The following is a 22,448-nucleotide window of genomic DNA, read 5'->3' on the forward strand; positions in this document are numbered from 1 at the left end:
TCTAGTTAAAAATTACAAGACATACAAGGTACATGGCATGATTACATTAACAGGATAGTGAAGCACAGGATAAGGAGGAGATTTCTGTTCCGCATAAATGTAACAAATATTATTTTTAATAAAAATTATTACTTATTGTATAAGTGAAATACGACGTGATATGTTAATTAGATATAATAAGAGTTGATGATATGAAATTTCTAGTAATGTGACATGCTACGTTAGTAGCCATAACAAGAATTAGAGACAGTTTGGTGTGTCATGTCTGTAATATTCATTGTATCTAACACATTATGTTAGATATTATCTATATATATATAAAAGGTGATAATTGTCAATAAAAATAATGTTCATTATATTTCATTACAAAATAAGATTTAATTGATTAGGATAAAAGAAAATGGACAAATTCAGTACAAATTAAATGTCAAGCCCGACTTTATAAAATATTAGCCATGTCATTCATGTGATTGACAAAATGTTTGCGTACTTGGAATGTCAAACCCTGTTCTGTAAAATAATTACGACGTCATTTACATGCTCAATAGAATGTTTGCATGTTTAGAAAATTCGAGGAATCGTTAAAAGACGATATTGCCCCTAATGGTACCATTAAGTCGATTAAGCCTCGAACTAGTTCAAATAGGAATTTTGAGGTGAAATTAAGAGTTTCACAATTCAGGGATGACTCAAAATGGTAATTCGGAGTTTGAGGATCAATTTGGAGTCAAACCAAAATTTTCACTATCTATGGGCAAAATGGTCATTTGCCACCTGAGGACAAAATGAGAATTTTGAGAAAAGATTTTTTTGGCCCCATTTAACTTATTGGAGTATGATTTGAGTATTGGAGTATAATTTGAGGGTTTGGCAGTGAAAAAGTTTAATTCCGGTGATTTCTGGAGTGTAGGGGTAAAATCGTAATTTTTCCACCCATGGATAAAATTTGAGATTTTGAGAGAATTTATATCACAGTTGAAAAATTGGAGAATGGTATGAGTACAAGGGATGAAAAATATGTCTATGGGTAATTTTTCAGTTTTTGAGACAAAAATGTAATTTTGCCACCCCGGGGGCAAAACGGTAATTTTGCACTCCTAGAGCATTTTTCCAGCACAAGGTCTTCACCCATCATCATTTTTGACCCTTGAATAATGTGTGGTGGAGAGAGAAAGCTTAATAGTTAAGAAATGACACGTGGACTAATAATAAGGTGACATGTGTCAAGTTTATATTCATTAATTATTTAACTTTAAAATAAACATAAAATCAGCCAATTCTCTTTCATATGGCCGGCCAAACAAAGAAAAAGGAAGAACAAAAGGAGGAAAGGAAAAAACAAGAAACCTATGTGGGAAAATTAAAGAAAAATTGGTGGATTTCAAAGAATCAAGCAATCAAAGGTAAATTTTTTTTATTTTGACTTGTGATCTACCTTTCCCATGCTTTTCTCCTTATTTTCCATGGTTAGATTTCATGTTTTCATGGTGAATTCATGGCTGCCCAAATGGGTATGGAGAGAGAATGAAGTTAGATTAATTTGATTTTAAGTTATGTTAATGTTTTAAGTTAGTTTGACATATTTAGAAACAAAACAACAAGAAAAGAATTCATTTTCCTCAATTACCATTATTGGCCAAATTTTCTAGGGGAATATTGGCTGGTAATCTTGATGTTTATTTGAGGAATTATGATGAATTATGAGCCTAAAAAAATAATGGGAATTTTCGGAGTAAAAATAAGAATTTTTACCCACTAAGGGTATTTTCGTAATTTGTTATCAAGACTGATAATTTGCACCACACTGAGTAACATTAAGTCAATTTGGGTGCAATTGAGGTATAGAAACTGAAAAAAATTAATTTGGAGTTTAAACGGACGCGTATATCGATTTATCGGGTAAAAGATCGAAATAGGCTAACACCGCGTTTAGGCAAAATTTAGACATTTTGCACTTCATATCATGTATTAGTAGTATAAATTAGTTTATTTTGTTTTAGTACCAAAGTAGTAAACCTCTTAATTGTGCAATTTGTCAAGGTGGCGAATCCTCTAGCAAGGGCAAAGAAATCGCACTCGAGGAGTAATAGTTGGAGTACCCGAATTTAGTTTTCAGAAACTGTGAGTAAACTTATTATCGTCTTAATTATCTATAGTAGTTTTATACAATTGTGTGATTTTATGAAAAATGGGTTTAAATGGTAAATTACTATGTTTTAAGAGAAATTGTGATTTTATAAAATGATTTTATAAATTTTCTAGAAAATCGAATACTGGTTTTGAAAATAGAGTAATTGGAAATTACCTGCTTGTGTTGTAAATTTATGGTTTTAAATTGAATGGCTTATGACAATATATGAGCATGAATGATGTAGACACCTCAAAAAATAAAAATATAAAAATATAAAATATAAAATAAAATAATTTAAAAAAAGAGAATAATTAAAAAAAAAAGAAAGCCCAGCCATCCCTTCCCCAACCACCATGAGTAATGGGGCTCTGGCTACCAACTCTTTAGTGCCAGAACCCCATTACCGGGTTGTCCAAATTTTTGGACAACCCCATTTTTAAAGAAGAGGAGAGAGCAAAGCAGAGGGAACCCGATTGATCTCCTACAAAAAAAGCCATAAAAAAAAACGAAAACAAAAAAAAAACACAACAATTAACCCCAAAAAAAAGCAAAAAACAAAGAAGAAGAGGAAGAGAAGAGAGGTGAGAGGTCGGCGTAGGGAAAGAAAGAGAGGCGCCGGCGGTGGAAGTGTTACGGGTGAGAAAGAGAGGAAGAAGGAGAAAAAAAGAAGAAGAAAAGCTTAAGGAGAAGATAGAGAGAGTGGCGGCAAGAGAGAGAAAGAGAGAGAGGAAGAAGGAGGAAGAAAAAAAAAAAAAGAAAAGCTTAAGGAGAAGATAGAGAGAGTGGCGGCAAGAGAGAGAAAGTGAGAGAGGAAAGTGAAGAGAGAGAAAAGAAAAGAAACTTTTATAGCTAGGTATAAAAGACCAAAACGACGTTGTTTTGAAGCATTTTTTGAAGCCAAAAACGGTGCACATTGAAAAGGATTAAGTGGGCTGTTGCAGCAGGCTTGATTTCCTCCTTGGGCTAAGGCATTATTGGATTATTCAAGCCCAAACCAAAAAACAAGTGTAGTAGGCCCTTTAGGCCCAGACCGAATTGGAGGAGACCTTTGAAGCCCAGTGGAGCTTGAACCCATTTGGAGCTGTGGGTTAGTTACAACCCAATAGGTATTGGACTTATTCATTAAATAATGGTTTGGGCTTGAGTTATTGAAAGTGATTATTTAATTTCTTGTTTAAGTGTTATAATAGTTTTTTTTTTTTTTTTTTGTGTTGTTTGAAATTTATGCATATGAAAAATAAAATATATGAAAGCTAAAAATGAAAATTTTTAATACAATAGATAGTAGATGTAGTAAATTAATAGATATGCATGTATAAATATATATATATATATATATATATATATATATATATATATATATAAACATATAACAAAAAATAGGAGTATGAACAAGGCAAAAAAAATGATTAATTAATTAAATGGAAGATTAGAAAGTACTTAGTTTTTTTTAATATGTATAAAATAAATAATAAATAATAGAAATGGGTCTAAAAAAATGAAAAGAAATAAAAAATGAGAATAAAGTATAATTAGTTGTAAAGGCAAGAAAAATAAAATGTTCTAGGTATTTATAAATATATATAATGTACAATATAATATTAAATTACAAGTATTAAAAAAATCAAGTGGTTAATTTGAGTTAATCCAATAATAGAATTCTGCTTAAAAAATGGGCAAAGAGTTGCCTTTTTCAGGTGAATGTTTTTCGGGTGCGAAGTTCAAGACGGATTTTCACCGAAGCGTCGGGATAAATCTGAACTCTAAACTTCAAAACCTGTTAAGCCAAATAATCGTTGTTAAAAAATGATATATATTAAAAAATAATAAACTTACATAATATTGTATTTGAACTTAAATTAGTTAATAAATATTACTAAATAAAGTTAATTTAATCGTTTAAAAATTAATTAATTATTTATTTGATAAGCTTTGTAATCAAGTAAAAAATTAACCAACAACGTTAAATAAAGGATATGGATTTAAATAGAAAACCAAAAAAAATAAAAATATATATAAAAAATAATAAATAATCTAAAAATATTTATTAAACATATAATTGGGTGAATTATAAATCACCTAAATCAATAAACGCGTGCATGTAGATATCATCATTTTATCCTGTCATAGCATGCCACATTTATCTTGCAAATGGTGCGGAAGTCCCGATGATGGGATTTCCCCGAGGAGCTTGTAGAGACGAGTTCTTCCGGGCATATCTCTAGGTGAGGAGAATTTCGAGACTTCACCAAAGCGTTGGGATGGTCTTCGAATAATTTTTCAATAAAAGATTACCGACTCCATCATTTAAAATAAACAAGTCATGACATCATTTTACGCTTGCATCATGTGCATACGTAAAACTAAAAAAGGAACTTAGTCGGAAAATTTAATAAAAATTTAATTAATAAGTAAGGATTAAATTAAAAGTAGGCTATATTAAGATAACTTAAGATTAAATGGTATCGTTCGTGGAACGGGCGTCACGGAGGTGCTAACACTTCTCCGTGCGTAATCGCACTCCCGAACCCATCTCTAAAAACGTGGACCAGTTCTCGTTCTTTCGACGGACCTAAAGTTAATTTAGAACTTCGTCGATTAGAATCAGGTTAATAGGTGACCAATCACACCTAGATAAAAAAGATTGGTGGCGACTCCTAAACAGATTTATTTTCGCCCGCGTCTGGCGGACGGGTTCCCGAACCCTCACGTTACGACAAATGGCTAAACTAATTTTTGTGTTAAAATTATTTGTACTGTGTATTTAGCCTTGAGAGGCTTGGTTGAGATAAATTGCCATGTCATGCAGAAAAAAGATTTTATAAATCAGGTGGTAGATAAAAGATTAGCTACTGCACTGGTGGGGGGTTCCGTGGGCCAGCCTATTAGAGGGGCACGGTAAACTCCTTTATATTCTCACCTTGGTCGTAGAGGCGCGTAGGGTATCTCTTAAGGTGGGCTTTTTGAGTGCACTTCACGTGGACCACCGCGTGAGAGTGAGATTCAGCCAACGCCAAGGAACGACTATGTTTCAAAATAAAAATATAATTTATGCGAAATATGAATTTTTAATAGCCTTGACCGACTCGGTTGGATACCCCTGGTCCATTTACTCGCCTTTAGATAGTTTAGATGGTGTCTGTTTACTCATTGGGATTTTATAATCTCACCACCCTCAATTCCCCACATTTCAGGTTCAAGATAGCCTGTAGATAGCTGATTGCATCAAGGACTTCAGTTAGCCTTGCATTATCAAAATTATAAGTTCACAGTCTCGCATCTTATTGGTTAGTTTAGTTCCCACGTGTCATTGTAAAAGTAATTTTATACTTTAGTTATCTGATTTAAAATATGTATGAACATATTTAGCTTTTACACCATGTTTTTGGCGAGTTTCGGTATTATCGAAAAAAATGACGAAAATACCCCCGTGAGCTAAAAAATAATATTTTATTATTTTGATTTGAAAACGACTTATGATTTCTTGAAATGCAAGATTTAATAACTATCGCTCACTGGGGAGATGCGGAAGCTGATGCTAAGCCTTGCGAGGTTCCAATCGGCATTCGGGGTAATGAGTACTTATCGGGACGTCGCGGCGGTTGTCACGGGCCCGATGGGAGTTTCGGGTCGTGACATGGAAAGCCTCAAAAAATCGTTAAAGGACGACAATATACCAAATGGTACAATTAAGTTGAATTAAATCTCGAACTAGTCCACATAGAGATTTTAAGATGAAATTGAGAATTTTAAATTCTCATAATGACTTAAAATGGTGATTCGGAGTTCGAAAACTGATTTGGAGTCAAATTGAAATTTTTATGACCTAGGGGCAAAATAATCATTTTGCCACCCGAGGTTAAAATTGGAATGTTGGAAGAAGTTTTTGATCAAGATTGACTATTTAGAATATAATTTGAGTTTGAGAGGTGAAAAATTTTAATTCCGACATTTTTTTGAAACATTGGGGTAAAATAGTCATTTTACCGTTCAGGGGTAAAATTGTAATTTTACACCACCCAACACTTATCTAGCCCATGGATTTTACCCAATATTATCATGGATAATTGAGAAAATTTAAGTGATGGAGAGAGATTGCATAATGGGTAAGTATGACACATGGATCAATGGAATGGTGACATGTGTCAAATTCTCATCCATTTATTATTTTCCTTATAAATTAGCACAAAATCAGCCCATTTCTCTTCATATGGCAGGCCAAAGAAAGACCAAAGGAAGAACAAATGAAGAAAAGGAGAACAAGAACCCTAGGGTGAAAATTCAAGAGAAAAATTGGTGGATTTTAAGTAATCAAGCAATCAAAGGTAAAATTTCTTGATTTTGACTTGTGATTTACCTTTCCCATGCATTCTTTTTCATTTTTCATGGTTGAGAATCAAGTTTTCATGATGAATCCCTTGCTGGCCAAACACCTAGGAGAGAGAATTTGATGATGATTTGGTTAGATTTTAATGTATTTTGGTGTTTTTAGTTAGTTAGTAATGTGTAGCATGAGAAGCTAACAAGAAAAATTCATTTTCTCCCAGTACCTATCATTGGCCGAATTTTCCTTGTAGAATGTGGATGGTGGATTTGATTTTATTTCAAGTAAATTGATTAGGAAATGATGAATTATGGTGAGAAAATCAAGTAGGAAAAATCATGGTGTTGATGCACCCACCATGGCCGAAATTCTCAAGAAAAAACGTGGAGATGATTTTGCTAAATTTTATGCTATTTAACTTGTGTTTGAGGATTTGGAGAATTGGAAGAAAAATAAGTTAATTGGTGTTGAATTGGACATATTGGCCAATTAATCGAATGATAGATAGAATTAGGCCAATACCGTATTATTTTGGTACACAATTGAAATTATGTAAAACACTGTGTTTAGACGATAATCTAAACAATTTGCATTCCATTTCATACATTAGTAAAGAGCTTGAAATAGATTTAAAATGGTATGACACAATATATTGAATTGTGTGTCGTGTATTGTATATAGGTGGTGAGCTCTCTAACAAGGGTAAAGACATTGTGTCAGAGGATTGAGAATAAGAGTATTTCAAACTCTTGATATAGTGAGTAACCTTACTATCGTCTTAATTATCTAAAGTGAATTTTTATCCGATTTTGTGATTTTATGGAAAATGAGGTTAAATGATAAATTTTTGGTTTTATAAACAAAATGTGATTAAATGAAATGATTTTGTAAATTGTTTTGAAATTTAATGATGGCTTTGAAAATAGAATAATTGGAGACCACTTGATGTGTTGTAAATTTATGGTTCTAATTGAATGGCTTATGATAATATTGGCATGAATGGTTGAATTAGCAAATGTGTTGAAAATGTATGAATTGTTGATTTACCTTGAGAGGCTGTAAAATAAAATAATTGTCATGTCATGCTATTGCAAATTTTATTGAATTGGTAGATTATATATTAATTAGTCACTGCAGTAGAGGGTTTCTGTAGATCAGCCTTTTAGAGGGGTACGGTAAACCCCATCATATTCTTACCTCAATTGGAGAGGCGCGTAGGATATCTCCTGGGGTAAAGTTTAGGGTTCACTTCACGTTAAACCACCACGTGAGGGAAAACTCAACCAACGCCAAGGAACGACTATGTTTTCTAAATAAAAACATGATTATGCGTACATAACTTTTTAACAGCCTTGGTGGACTCAATTGGATGCTTGGCGCAAGGTATCACCGAGTATGAGTTTTAGCACGAGTCAAAGTTTTAAGAAATTCATAAGTCATGTTGATTACTCGATTTATATGAATTGATTTTATTTGGTTGAAACAAGTTGAAAGGTGATGAATTACAATATGTTAAACTATTTTATCTGTCTCTATTTATTCGGCTTTAGATATTTTAGATGGTATTTGTTTACTCACTGAGATTATATAATCTCACCACCCTCATTTTCACCCATTTTAGGCTGAGGATAGTCGGTAGATAGCTCATTTCATCGAGAACTACCATTGGACTTGCATCTTCAAAAACTGTAGGTTTACCGCTTTTAATACTCTTGGTCGTTCGTGGGCCCACATGACACTGTAAATTAAATCTTATGCTTTGGCTATCTGTATTACAGTATGTATGAATTTATTTAGCTTTTACGCTACAAAAATTATTTACCGGTAACTATATAAATATTATTTTATAAAAAAATAGAATATTTTATTGAATATTTTTATTATATTCAAATAGGTATAGTTTCACTTTAAATGAATGTTTTAAACATCTAAACTTATTTTTGATTATGAATTATATGTTTTGTACTCGCCTATTACATTTTTAGTTGGTTTCGAGATTTTTGAGAAAAAATGATCAAAATGCCCATGTGAGAAAAAAATTATTTTTCTATTGTTTTGATTTGAAAATAATTCATAATCTTTCAAAATATGATACTTAACAACTATTGCTCACAAGAGAGGTGCGAAAACTGATATTAAAGTCTTGTGAGGTTTCAGTTGACATTTCGGACAGTAAATGTTATCGGGACGTCGCGACGGTTGTCACGGGCTCGAGGGGAGTACCGGGTCGTGACATAAATAAAACTTAAAATATAATTTAAGAGTTTTTTTTTGTTAATTTAATATAGAAGTTCTTGAAATTTGTTCTTATTATAAAAAGAAAAAAAAAAAGTAAGGGTACAAAAAAAACAAATGGTCTCCTTCACACATGATAATTCCCCAAGGAAAAAAACAAAACGTCCTTTTCTATGTTGATTCTGCTTTGAACACCCTATAGCATCTAAATGTTCCCTTCACTGTGTTTGAAAAAAAAAGCCCGATTTTGGAAGGAGGCTCTTTCTCTGCTTTGAGCCACGCTTCTTCTTCTTCTTTCCCTTCCTACTCTTTATCCGTACGTCCAATGCCTTCTTCTAATTCTTTTAACAATCTGTCATCCTTATTACTATCAAAAGTTTTACTAAAGGTTTTGTTTTGTTTTAAAGGGTTTATAGAAAAACATGGACTGTAAAGTCTAAAGCTGCAATATTTTTTTTTCTGCATTTTCTCGGAAACCAAGCAGAAAATTTCTGCTCATTTGAGCGTTATTTATGTTATTCCTGTTTTGGGTTTTTGCTTGTTATGTGAATGTTGTTGTTAGCAAAGTTATTTAGCCAAAAAATAAAAACCAAGAACAAGAAGATTGTTTATTTCCTTCTCTTGATGTTTTATTCAGGTTGACATACTTGTTTGCTTAGAAACAGAGGCCAAGAAAAGACTTTTTTTCTCTTTGTTTTTTTGTTAGAATTTTTGGGGGTATTATGCTATTTTTTTTGTAAATTGACAGGAACTTGAGCAAACTTTACTTGAGTGAGGGTTCTGGTTTCTTATTTACTAAGTAACGAACCATCAAAGACCTGGAAATATTTTGTTTGCAAGGTTTTGCTCGATAGCAAGAAAAGTGGGAATTAAAGATGAAAATTTTCAATCTAATGATTGAGTTTATAACTAATTTATAGCATAATTGTTTGATTAAAAACTTTTTCATATTCCTTTTCATGCAAAGTTGAGTGAGTGAACACAGGAAAGACCTGTGTTGGCTCATATGGAAGCTGAAACGAAACTGGTTGTTTTTTTCTCTTATTTGGATCTTTTGAAATTATTGAAACATTTGGGAATTTGGTGAGGTTTCCATTTGTGTCTCTGTTCTTTACAATTTCACAGTTTGATTGAAATGATTTTCTTATGAAACAGATGACAGTAGTGCTTCTTACTGCTTGGAAAGGTTTAATAGATATTGTGCTTTTGGTTTTTGACTGACAATCATTAGGATCCCTTTTCTTTTTATTCTAGGATTTTCCAAGTGCACTATCTTAAACTGCACATTATCACTCTATGATTGCATGTTACTTTAGCTCATGTTTGGAAGTGCATATATAGGACCTTTGAACTGCTATATATAGGTACCAAAGTGAAATTAGGGGATATAGGTGTGTGCCAGAGTTCTACAGGATGTGATGTTCAGTATGGTTCATTGCCAAGCAATGAGAGTAATAGGGAGAAAAATTCAGTTTGTTTACTTATTGCACAGTTCTTTGTTCCCAAAATAGGGTGTTCAACCTCATTTAAGCCAAATGGTTCTGCTAGATTTAAGTGCAGTAGGTCGTTGTTTTTCAGTTTGCAAATTATCAGCCACTTATGGATTCCAAATGGTCTAAGTTTGGTTGATATAAGGGTTCTTTTGCGTTCACCTCTTGATGTGTGTTAATACAGTATACAGCTGTGTCTACTGATACTATTCTGAGTAACATGGTTCTGTATTAACAAAATAAGTAGATGTCCGTGTGGATATTAATTTCCTTTTCTGGAATTTCTATTGATTGTATGTATCTTTTTGTCCACATTGATAATATTCATGTATCTTTACAGGGTTGGTTTTGCTTTGTTTTCTTTACCTTTTGTATTGCTGTGCCATCTAGATTTTGGAGATAATTCGTTTCCATATCATCTCCTCAAATATCTACTTATTTATTAATATTCATCAGTGAAAGGGCGCTTGTGCAAATTGCGTGTATGTCGTGATCCTTATCTGTTGTGACCATATATTTATTGGATATCCTTTTGCAATTCTATCACTATTGGATTTTATAACTGCAATAACTAATCTGAAAACCTCAACTGCTGCAGGCTACAATATATAAGAGTACAAAGGAGAAGGACGTGGGTGGTTGCTGAGTAGAAAATTAGATTTCCATTAAGTTTAGTCTTTGCTGATGGCTACAAATGAAAGAGTTCGCAGGGCCATCAATGCAACAGGAGCTTTAGGTATTCCTGAGCAAGAGGTGAAACCAGTGCTGGAGCACCTCCTGAGACTGTTTGATGAGAACTGGGAACTAATAGAGTCAGAAGACTACCGGGCACTGATAGATGCATATTTTGAGCTCAAGGAAGATAAAGTAATTTGTTGTGTTATTCTTTTTTTAATGCACCGTTGTATTTCATTCCTTAGCTCTTTATCCTTGGACCAATATTTTCCTTTTCCTGTGTCATGTTTATCTTATTCTCTTTGTAGCTTTCATTGCTTTAATCATTGTTATTATCCCTATTTGTCAGTCAGGCAATGACATGACTGTCGATGATGGTCGCTTTTACTGATCTGTTACTTGTGATGGCTGTTGTTCCAAATTATTTGTAAGAACCTTCGTTTTTCTTTGAACTTAAATGGATAGTTAATTTTTCTTTACAGGGAGTACAAGATAAGGAAAATGTTGTTGTGGAGCATGGTGGGTCTAGCAGATTGTCTAAACGATTGCGCTCGCAAGAGCCGGAAGATCAGGCTTCATCTACAAAGGGCAACTCAAGCCAAATATTATCTCCTGAAGAGAATCAAAAGCCTATGGTAAACCTTCGAGAGGGAGTTACATTTTTGAAGAAGAAGGATTCAATTTCTTCTGGGTGTTCAAATTCATGTAACAAAGTTCAGCAGCAATCTGTTACTTGTGAAAGGAAAAGGCCCTTCCGTATCATCAGTGACATAACGAAAGGCACAGAAAATGTGAAAATTTCATTGGTAGATGAAATTGGCCACCAGGACCTCCCAAAGTTTACTTACATGCCTGGTAATGTAATATATCAAGATGCTTATGTGCATATCTCGTTGGCTAGGATTGCAGATGAGCATTGCTGTTCAGGCTGTTCAGGAGACTGTCTTTCATTGCCAATACCATGTGCTTGTGCTCATGAAACTGGTGGAGAGTTTGCTTACACACCAGAAGGTAAACTAAGAGAAGAATTTCTGCAAGCCTGTATGTCTATGAAGCAGGAGCCTCAGGAGCACCACTTTGTTTATTGTCAGGATTGTCCTTTAGAGAGGTCTAAAAATGAGCATAAGCCTGATAAATGCAATGGCCATTTGGTCAGGAAATTCATTAAAGAATGTTGGAGAAAATGTGGATGTCACATCCGGTGTGGAAATCGAGTGGTACAGAGAGGTATTGCATGCAAATTGCAGGTAAAATTCTCCAGGCTCCAGTTACAGTTTGTCAAGGAGCTATCTGCTTCTCCACCAATGGAGATGATTTGTATATTCATTTATCTTTTCTATTGCAACTGTTCAAGTGTGACTTTGCAAACTGGCTTCAATTTAATTCTCAGCACACATTCCCACTCTTGTCCTTTAGCTGAGGGAAGTTACCTGCTTTTTAGAGTTGATAACTTCCTTTTTTAGATTTCAATAGGCACAATTGAATGGTAGGGGTTGCTACTATGGACAGTTCTCTAGCAGCTTAGTTTGTTGAAGCTGCCCTTTATATACAATTTAAGGTCATACATCAGCATTAAATTATGGCACATTTTTTTTTTTTGAAACGCAAAGTCTTATTGCTGCATTTGTCTCAAAAAGAGACTTACAGAAGCAGAGTCGATTAAAAATGTCCCCTTGAGGTGGACAGGCAAACATCAGATAAAAGGAACCTGATGTGCCACAGGCAATAGAGAAAAGACAAACATTTCAATTCAAGCCTACAGCTAAAAGCTATTCTTGTAAATTATGGCTCATTAAGGTTGCCAGAGAATGTATTGCCTGATTTCCCTTTTATTGCTAGAATATATGTGATTTTAAATGAGATTGTGCAAATATGGTACTAGAGGTTTTCTGCTAAATCTGCTTATCGTACCATTATTAACTTGGAGTTGCTTCATCTTTTACAAAATGTATGCATGGTCTACTTTTTTTTTTGGGTGATAAGATAGGATTCTGTATTATTGCTTAATGTTTTATTGGCATTGAGTGTGCTTTTATTCTTTAGGTATTCTTGACTGGTGAAGGAAAAGGTTGGGGTGTTAAGACTCTCCAGGACTTGCCTAAAGGAACCTTTGTTTGTGAATATATTGGGGAGATCTTGACCAACACTGAGTTAGATGAGCGGAATATGAAGAGCAGTGGCAGAGAGAGACATACTTATCCAGTTACACTGGATGCAGACTGGGGCTCAGAGAGAATTCTAAAGGATGAAGAGGCACTTTGTTTGGATGCAACCTTTTGTGGAAATGTTGCTAGGTTTATTAATCATAGGTGATTTTCTTGAGCCCAAATAAATATACGTTGTTAAGCATTCAATGGCGATCATGGCCTGGTTTTGTTCCTTCTGGTCTGTCAGGTGCCTTGTAACAGGCAAAACCTCTGGTAATACAATCTTGTAATATCATAAATGTTAATGACCAGTAAGAGCACCTAAATATATTAGTATCTGTCATTACAAACAATAGAAGAAAAGGGAAGGAGAATAATCATTGGAGAAGTATTAAATGCCTAAGAAAGCTTCTTTTGTATTGAATAACTGATGAAAAGAACATGTTTATTACTTTGTGTTAGTATGATCATGGAATTAATCATTTGGAAGGGTTAAATTGTTACTTGAGTTGCAAACATTTAAAAGAAATAGAATTTTGCTCACTTGTATGTTCTGTAGCAATAGCCTCAGAAGTTGCTAAGTGAGAAACATTGCCAAGGACCTTCAAAAGTTTTCTTTATTAGATAGCTAGGACAGTTTAAATAAATATTGACCTGAAGAACTTAATTATTTACCCTTGACAGTAATTTACACTATATCGGTTCTGTTGAAACATTTATGGAACATATTTTTATCATGAACACCAATGCTTAATGTCATTGTTTCTTGTACTTAAATTTTCTATTTTTTGCAGAATAATCCGTTGATTTTTTTAACCATCTTTCATGATTTATAATAGCCTCTTAATGCCTAGTGCACTAAATCTACCCCTTCCCCTCTACTGTTTATTTTTGAAATTATTTTTTACTTCTCTGGCATTTTGGTTTATCGATATGATTTTTATTTTTAACGTTTCAGATGCTTTGATGCAAACTTGATTGACATTCCAGTTGAAGTAGAGACCCCTGATCGCCATTATTATCATGTATGAATCTGAGTGGCTTTATTGTTAATATTCTCATAAATAACTAACTTTTGTGTTTGGTGGGGGCTGGGAGTGGGGAGTAGCAGCAAAACAGAATGATTGGGGTTTACCTGCATTGGACTGCATTTGAAGAGCTAATTTATTTATTTATTTGTTTTCATATGCAGCTTGCTCTTTTTACTACTAGAGATGTGAGAGCATCAGAAGAGCTAACATGGGTAAGTAGGCGCTAGCAAACAAATTATTTATTTATTTTACTTATTTTTAACTGTTTATTATGTTGCTATTTGCTGCACTCAAAGTTATCATCTGTTGTTGTGTGATGTTTAATTACTCATAAGCATGCAACGCTGAGAGACATTTGCCTGCTTGACATTGAGAGCTCAATATCTCCAGCATTTGATTAGAAGTTATAAACTACATTTATAAATAGAAGAGTTTAATGCACTAAGCTGGCTAGATTGTTATATCCATTAGCCATTTTCCAAAGAAACACATTTTTTTTTTTTAATTTGTGCTTGTTATAAGTTTAGAACATTGGTAAAGATATGTTATTTCTTTACTATTATAATAAAGCCATGCTCGACATTGTACTGCAGGACTACGGGATTGACTTTGATGACCATGAGCACCCAATAAAGGCATTCCAATGCCATTGTGGAAGTGCATTTTGCCGAGATGTTAAGCAAAAACGTCAGTGTATATTCTCCTATTACTTCTTGATTGTACCCTTATTTCATTTGTAAGCTCTGTTTATTCAAATGGCAAATGAACTCTTACAAGCTAATGGCTTAGTATATTACATGAAGAGATGTCATGCCTGGAAAATCCAGACCAGCTCTGATAAAACCCCTTCATGTTTCCTCCTAGCTGAAACATTTTACCATTCCTATGTGAAATAGAGATATGTGAAGGCAAAAACTATTTCAAAGAACAGATGTAGGCATGAAGCTAGGGATGTTTCCTTTTGCTCATACCACTATCTTCAGATCACATAGTTATCTTTGACAGTGAACTGTAGAGGGATGAGAGGAATATGAAAAAGTTTTTGCTGGCCTTCAGTAAAAAGTATCATATACATTTATGTGTCAAATGCCAAGGCTACAATGTTAATAGCCAAGAAGAATTCTGCATATAATCTTCAGTTTTTGTAAAATAACATACTCTGCTTTGCATTTAATTTGCTTCTGTATTCAACTTGGTCACTTTATTTCATCATCTATCTTCTGAAGCCTAACTACCAATATTCTCATGCAGGAACGAGATTGGCAATGCATCGATGAACTGTTGATCAATGGATGAATGAAACAGTACAGTTCTTTTCTTTTATTCTTTTTGCTCTGAGAGAGATTAAAAGTTCAGACTTCATGATTTCAGTGATTAAAGGCATGGAATTCATTCAAAGAGCTCGACAGTCGACAAAGTATCATACTGTTGCATGGACTTGCTGCCTTCACCTTTGCAATAAGTAACAGCTATCATTTTCCAAAAACTGTACAGCTAAATAAGAACTACAGCATAGCAAATAACTAAAATGTTTTTAAGGATGTTTAATGCCAGGGCATTTTTATGGAAGCTTGTTGTAAAGCAGGGTTATCCTTGCCTTAATTGGAGATACTAGTTAGTATTTACTTGTGTTGTTTCAGACGCTTTTGTAGATTTTAACTTCGATAATCCATTTATACAAGGTTTCCTTTTAATATTTAGTAATATATATCAAATACTCTTAAAAGCTCATTTGTTTTTATTTTTACTTTTTCTAATCCTAAGATTAAGAATTAATATTGGTATATAAACAAGAAAAATTCATAATACACAAATCTTGAACCAAGATATTTAATCAGTTAACATCCCAAAGAGTAAGTCTCTTTGTCTAGAAGATCAAACTATCATAGGCTTGCTTAAATTGTAAAGGACTCAAGAAAATGCTTGGGGCCTTGAATTGCAGGAGGAAGGCAATCAAGTAGTCCTATGTATGAACTCCCAAAGTTTAGCAGTTGAGCTGTGCTTAAAAAAAAAAAAAAATCTCCTTGTTGGATAAGATTCATGCACTTTGTAACAGCTCTACAGAACTTAGAAGCATCTTATTTGAGTGAGGCAGTAATTTAGGGATAATTAGGTCCTCGAATAGAATATAATGCTTTTCCCTTCATTGAAGTGATCAGCAATCTATAGATTAACATCCATCCACACCAGACGGATTCACCTTTATGCGAAGCATTTGTCAAGAAAGGACTCTGTGCCTCACTTGATGGAAAAGCAATGCTGTTTCTTGATGACTAAGCTAATAATCTAAAGTTAGCTTTAAATAACAATCTAAAAGCAAGTCCTGTGCATTTCTTTTCTATCACTCACTTTTTAAATAGGATTTTCAAATGAATTTACGTTCTCTAGAGTTCAAGTTTCTGTTCTCAGTATAATTAGAATGTATTTGGTTTATTTTATTTTTAAGCTTTTTTTTTTAAATTATTTCTCTTATACCCCTTAATTATGTTATTATCAAGTTCTAACTGGGTTTACTAAGGATTCAACAATTTTACAAATTAGAAATTACTACATTAGACAGTTAGCCCTTTATCTTGTTGATGTAAGGAATGACAATTGTCAATATATATAATTAAAATTTAGTTAATATTATAGTATATTTTCATTTCTTGTGCATTATATTGGTCTAAAACATTTATTATGTTTTTTTTGTTCTCTTATCGTAAATTAGTATATATGTAAAGTAAAATTAGATATGCAATGTTGGGTGAGAAGTATGTGTCATGGGACAGAGCTTAAGCCCAAGTCCGTGTGATTTTAAATATGTAATGCTGGGTGAGAAGTGTATGTTACGAGCTAGAACTTAAGCTAAGTTTGTATAATTTTAAATTTTAAAAATAAAATTTAAGTAAATTTATAAATAACATGCCACCATTCTCACTCTAAAAAAAAAAAACATGATTGCTGATGGAAGACTCATATTTATATATTTGAGATTCATCTCGTATTTTACTGATGTAGGATCCGTAACTGTGTATATATTATCTGATCAAAAACAAAAGGGTGTGAGTTCAATTAATTTAATGGCCGTATGCTAAATTCTAAAGTTGGAAAAGTGGTTAATTCTATATTTTTTAAATAGAGATGACGATAAGAAAATATTGAAGATTCAAATATATATACGGGTATTTTCCCATCTCAAAATTGAAAGACTTGCTCATGTGATCATCAATCTCACAAAACCAAAGTAGCATCCAGTAACTGATAATTAAATTTTGTTTTCTTCCTTTCCTTTTCCGAGATGATGTCCAATTGTTCCAGTCGAGCACATAACTTTTGCTATCATGGTTTTTGCTTTCCAGATGATGATAAATGGTGTGATGGTTGCAAAGCGCAAATTGATGGCCCGGCTTATATTTGTGAAAGGTGCGGGTTTTGGCTGGACGAGTCATGCCTGGCAAAGGAGTTGCCTCCATGATCATACATCCTCGTCACACGCAGCAAGATCTAAGATTCTTCAAAGTCGTCGACGATGGTTTTTCTGATTTCATTTGTGATATCTGTTTTCATATATCTCGAGGCCCTAGATACAATTGCAGAATTGTTAAGTTCAACGTTGATTTGGCATGTGCTTCTTCTGTTAGTCATCATCAACCACTTGAAGAGCACGAGCCTCCGCAGAAGAAAAGAATTACGCATTTCAGCCACTCTCATCCCCTGGACTCCTTCAAATATAGGAGGATAAGAAAATGACTATAGATGCTATTGGTGTAATAAGCCTCTATCACCATCAGGAACATCATACGGCTGTTTAGCTTGCCACTTCTTCCTTCATGAATTTTGTAGTGTTGATTATATGCCCAGAAGATTGGAACATCCTTTCCATCCCTCTCATCCCCTTTACTTGCGCTATACTTACTATTTGAACTTGTGCAATGCCTGTAATAAATTTGCATTCCCCTCAAGTGGCCCATACTATTGTTGTGGTGTTTGTGACTTTGTTCTTCATTGTCACTCTGCTCATCTCTTACCCACCCTAAAGCATGAGTGCCACGGTCACTATCTTACTTATTTTGAGAAGAAAATATGTAGACGCATGTGTTTCACATGCAATGCTTGTGGTTTTGAATGTGTTACTGAAAGCAAGGATGGCGCGTTCTACCGCTGTGTGCAATGTGATTTCAACATCCATCTCGAATGCATTCCAATTCCACCTATAGCCAGATATAGATATCACGGGCATCCTCTTGTTCTCAAGGATTTGGTTGTTGAAGACGATACTGGGGAGTATTACCGTGATATTTGTGAAGAGAAAAGAAACCCAGAACATCATGTTTATTATTGTGAGCAGTGCACATACATTGCCCATATCAAATGTGTCCTAATTATCGAGGTAAGCTTGGCCTCACAGAGTTCTTCTCTGAATCCCTTGCAAAATAAAATTCAGTGATCATTCTGGGTTTGAATAACGGTAACTACTACTTTTATCAGGAAGAAACTTCATCAGCAGAAGACATTTCACACTTGGTTTGTAAGTCTGGAGAGTCCTGCGGAAACATGGATAGCAAAGCCTTGCTAGAAAACATAACAGAGCAAAAGGCAGAGCAACAGAGTGAATTTCCTGCCCCTCAGGTACAACCATACGAAATTCCTCAAAATTTTTTCTGTAATCAAATTCTATCATAAAGTCAAAACTAGTAACTGCCTTCGTTGAGCTGCAGATTCGACATTTCAGCCGTCAGCATCCCTTGAGCTTCAACTTTCAAAAAAAAAGAAGACATCCCTTGAGCTTCTATGGGGTAAACAAGAATCCTGAAAGCCTTTACTGTAATGCTTGCCATCTGGAACTTTCAAGCCCAGCCTATATCTGTAAAATTTGCAATTATTACCTACACAAAGCTTGTGCTGAATTACCCCCAGATATGGAACATCCTCTTCATCTAAAGCATCCTCTCACCCTCTTTCCTAAGTTTCAACGTAGAAGTGAGCTTTTTTTGTGTGATGAATGCGGAGACTTTTCCTCTGCCTTTGTTTTCCTTTGCCTTGTTTGCAACTTCAAGCTTGACATGAAATGTGCTACTGCTCTAATTGCTCCAAGAAATGAAGACCAAAGAGTAGTAGAAGACATGTAGAAAAAATCCAAATTACTCTATTTCCACGATAACCACAAGATGGTCCTTGGCAATTGTGGGAATATTTTTAAGAAATTTAGATGCAATGGTTGCGGCCTATCAATCGTAGGTCCGGCCTATAGTTGCGTTGATTGTGATTTTATTCTCCATGAATCTTGTTTTGGATTACCAAAAGAGATACAATGTCCATTTCATCCGTTACACTAATTGGAGGCTTCACAAAGCAGAGATTTCCCTGTTCAATGCCATCTTTGTCGTTGTGTTTTTCGCCCAAGTGACGTTGGCTATAGTTGTAAGTTTCATTCTGACTTCTACTTCCATCATCAATGCGCTATATCCCCAAGAAGGCCCTTCAAATCGAGTTCCCACAAGCATGATCTTTACTATTGTGGGAAAGATGGCAGCCGTATGATGTCTAGGGAATGGTTTTATTGCAGACGTTGTATGGAAAGTCTTTCATCATTTCCAGGACCCTTCTTCGGTTGTTTGCAGTGTGATACTAAGTTTCACTTGAAATGTGTTCCAGTACCACAAATTTTTAAATCTAAACATCATATTCATCATTTATTTCTTAAAGATTCATTTGTAGAAGATGATTAAGGAGAATATTATTGTGACATATGTGAAAAAGAAAGAAATGGTAAAGATCACGTCAACCGCTGCGAGAAATGCTGTGGCCTATTTGTTGCTCATATTGAATGTGTGCTTTAGAAGGTGAGTCCAAAATACATCCATAAGCTTCTAAAATTAATCTTCTTGTTCAGTGATTTTGTCCTGCTTTACAACGTGTAGTCTCTTGCTCTCTAGTCTATCTATCATTGCATTTTGTGGCGCTTTACTCTGTTGGTGTACTTTTCTAGGTAACGTCTTCACTTTGCTGTTTAATTATATGCATTTTACAGAATGTTTGGAAGCTATTCATAGAAAAATGAATTAATCTAACCATTAGTACATATGGTTTATTTAGCTATAGAAGTCGGTATATAGCAGTGATAGGGTAACTTTAATCTCAGATGTCCTATGCTTAACCATCATAAACTGACCATCTTTTATTTTTTTTTTTGAAAGGCAGGAATTTTATTGCTTTGGGAGTCTCTGTAAGGAAGACAAACTTACGGGGTGCAGACTCAGTGAAGGCTTGCGTGAGGACAAAAGTTACAAAGTGGCAGAAGCATAGAGGGACCAGACCATAAGTCCTCTCACGAAACAAAAGAACAACATTCCTTAGCCTTATTATTACAAGATGTCTTATATGTAATCAAAAGATTAGATTAGCACACTGGAGGGGCGAGAAATAACAGAATAACGAGGGAGAAGTTCAGTGAAGTTCTTCCCTGTTGTGGTTTTAGAAGTAGCTTTGAAGTTGGAGACCCTCTACACTCCAGCCTTATAGCTAGTCCATCTGCTGTTGTGTTGGCTTCCCACATAATGTTGATTGGAAGAAATCCTTGCATGGTTGCGCATGCAAACCTCAATGGCATTAGACAGGTTCGTCATTGGTTTGAAAGATTCTATTTTTGTGCAAGTGATACAATTAATCTAATGTGATAAAAATTTTAGATCATATGTAGTGAAAATTAAAAAAAAAAAATAACGATATGCACCAATCTCTAATTTTCTAGAACATCTTTATTTTAAGTTACATATTTGTTATAAAATTCAAATGTTGTCATTTACAGTAAAATCTTTGAGAAGTTTATAAGAATCAATGCATATTTTCTTGGAACACAAGATTGAAAATACAAAAAAAAAAAAAAGAAGAGAGAGAATGGCTTCAACACGTGTGTCAGTGCCATTGTATTTGAGGTTTTATTCATCCTCATTGTTGGTGTGCAAAAAAGTTATAGACCATAAACTCTTAGATAATAAAACTCAATGTTATTCAAAAAAAAAAAAAACTTAGTTATTAATTGCGTTATAGATTGATACAAATCAATTCACCGAGTACTTATCGACCTATGACAAAATTATCAAACTGCTATATGAGTTTTCTACAACAAAACAGTATGAAAGTAATTTAAGAAGTATTTGGAGAAGGATGAGTGGTTGATTAAAAATTATTTCTATATATTTTCAAAAAACTAAAATCTTGTTTAGACAAAAATTTATCTAAATGTATAAATATAACTTTTTGAATAAATATAATTATTTAATGAACATAACTATTTGAATAAACATACGTGATCAAATTTCAAAAGGGTTTTTTTAAATCTCAAGTGGATTACCTTTACCTATTTGGGCTTGGATTTACATTGCTTTGATAAGTGGATTCAATTTTTTTTTTAATTTTATTTGTTTGCAATTGAGATGAAATACATTCAAATATAAAATTTTATTCAAACTGTAATTCCTTAACCCAAATGACAATTGCACCAGTGTATTTATAAGATTTCAAAGTGTGACAAATAGAATCTTTTTGAATTACTTTATAAATAATTAGATCTATATTAAAAAATATTTCTTTATGTTAAGGGTTTAGAGAATAAATTAGGGGTAGTTTAGATAGTTTACTTAACACTTAGCAACCATTTTTATTTTTGATGGGAAAACCCTACAGACAGGGTGAAAATTAAGAAAAATTTCCTTCAATTGAAAGATTAAGGTAAGATACTTTAATTTTGTGAAATTTTTGTATTTTGCATAGTTTCACATAAAAACTCTATGAAATTCAATTGGGCTCTGGTAAAGGGGTGGTCCAACCTATTGCCTGTAATAAATATTGTTGAAGGGATCCTACAGGGGAGATTGGGCAAAGGGGTTCTCTATTTTCAATGATATGAATTTTTTTAATTGATAAAACGGTTATATTTGTTTATTTTATTTTTAATTATTTTTATTATAAATATTATTAAGATTTACCTAATTTGTAAATATATAATAATTTTGATTATATTAAATAATTTCTATTATAAATATTAATAATAAGATTTGTCCAATTTGTAATTAAATAAAAATTTTATTGAATGAATTTTATTAAAATTATGTATATTTTTAATTCCAATATTATTGAATAAATTATAGATTAATATTATAAAAATTTCATTATATGTAATTGAAACATTAATTCTCTTTTATATAGTTATATTTCCATTATAATTTTCTTTTATTTATAAAAAAATAACTTTACATTTTGAAAACATTTATACTGTTTATATAACTCTGATTTAAAAGTGAATAAAAAAACAAATATTTGAATGCAATGCAGATAATCAGAAACACTAACGCATCCTAAAAGAAGTAAAAAGCTAAGATTAAGCTGTCTAACTTTCTTTTACAATAAAGGAGAAGATAATTGCAACTGATA

General features: G+C 33.3%; 2 protein-coding genes across 6 annotated transcripts; both read left to right on the plus strand.

The window, feature by feature from the left end:
- The first annotated feature begins 1,267 nt into the window (after positions 1-1,267).
- SUVR4 (SET-domain containing protein lysine methyltransferase family protein) lies at positions 1,268-15,699 on the plus strand. 5 transcript variants are annotated; one of them, XM_088806193.1, is made up of 11 exons: positions 1,268-1,403; positions 2,041-2,121; positions 6,349-6,456; positions 7,137-7,212; positions 10,779-11,047; positions 11,338-12,102; positions 12,899-13,164; positions 13,961-14,027; positions 14,195-14,245; positions 14,627-14,720; positions 15,285-15,699. In XM_088806193.1, exons 5-11 carry the CDS (start codon positions 10,865-10,867, stop codon positions 15,308-15,310), a joined length of 1,452 nt encoding a protein of 483 aa, XP_088662319.1. In that variant the 5' UTR covers positions 1,268-1,403; positions 2,041-2,121; positions 6,349-6,456; positions 7,137-7,212; positions 10,779-10,864; the 3' UTR covers positions 15,311-15,699. The 5 variants fall into 5 exon arrangements, with proteins under 5 accessions (XP_088662319.1, XP_088662320.1, XP_088662321.1 ...); XM_088806194.1 differs by lacking the exon at positions 2,041-2,121; XM_088806195.1 differs by lacking the exons at positions 6,349-6,456; positions 7,137-7,212.
- Positions 15,700-17,188: 1,489 nt separating this feature from the next.
- LOC18600042 (uncharacterized) lies at positions 17,189-19,349 on the plus strand. Its single transcript, XM_088806745.1, has 3 exons — positions 17,189-18,405; positions 18,504-18,644; positions 18,734-19,349. The coding sequence occupies exons 1-3, from the start codon at positions 17,869-17,871 to the stop codon at positions 19,142-19,144; spliced, it is 1,089 nt and encodes a 362-aa protein (XP_088662871.1). The 5' UTR covers positions 17,189-17,868; the 3' UTR covers positions 19,145-19,349.
- Positions 19,350-22,448: the final 3,099 nt, after the last annotated feature.

This window comes from Theobroma cacao, chromosome 5, assembly GCF_053813885.1.
Source record: "Theobroma cacao isolate CCN51 chromosome 5, ASM5381388v1, whole genome shotgun sequence".
NCBI lineage: Eukaryota > Viridiplantae > Streptophyta > Magnoliopsida > Malvales > Malvaceae > Theobroma > Theobroma cacao.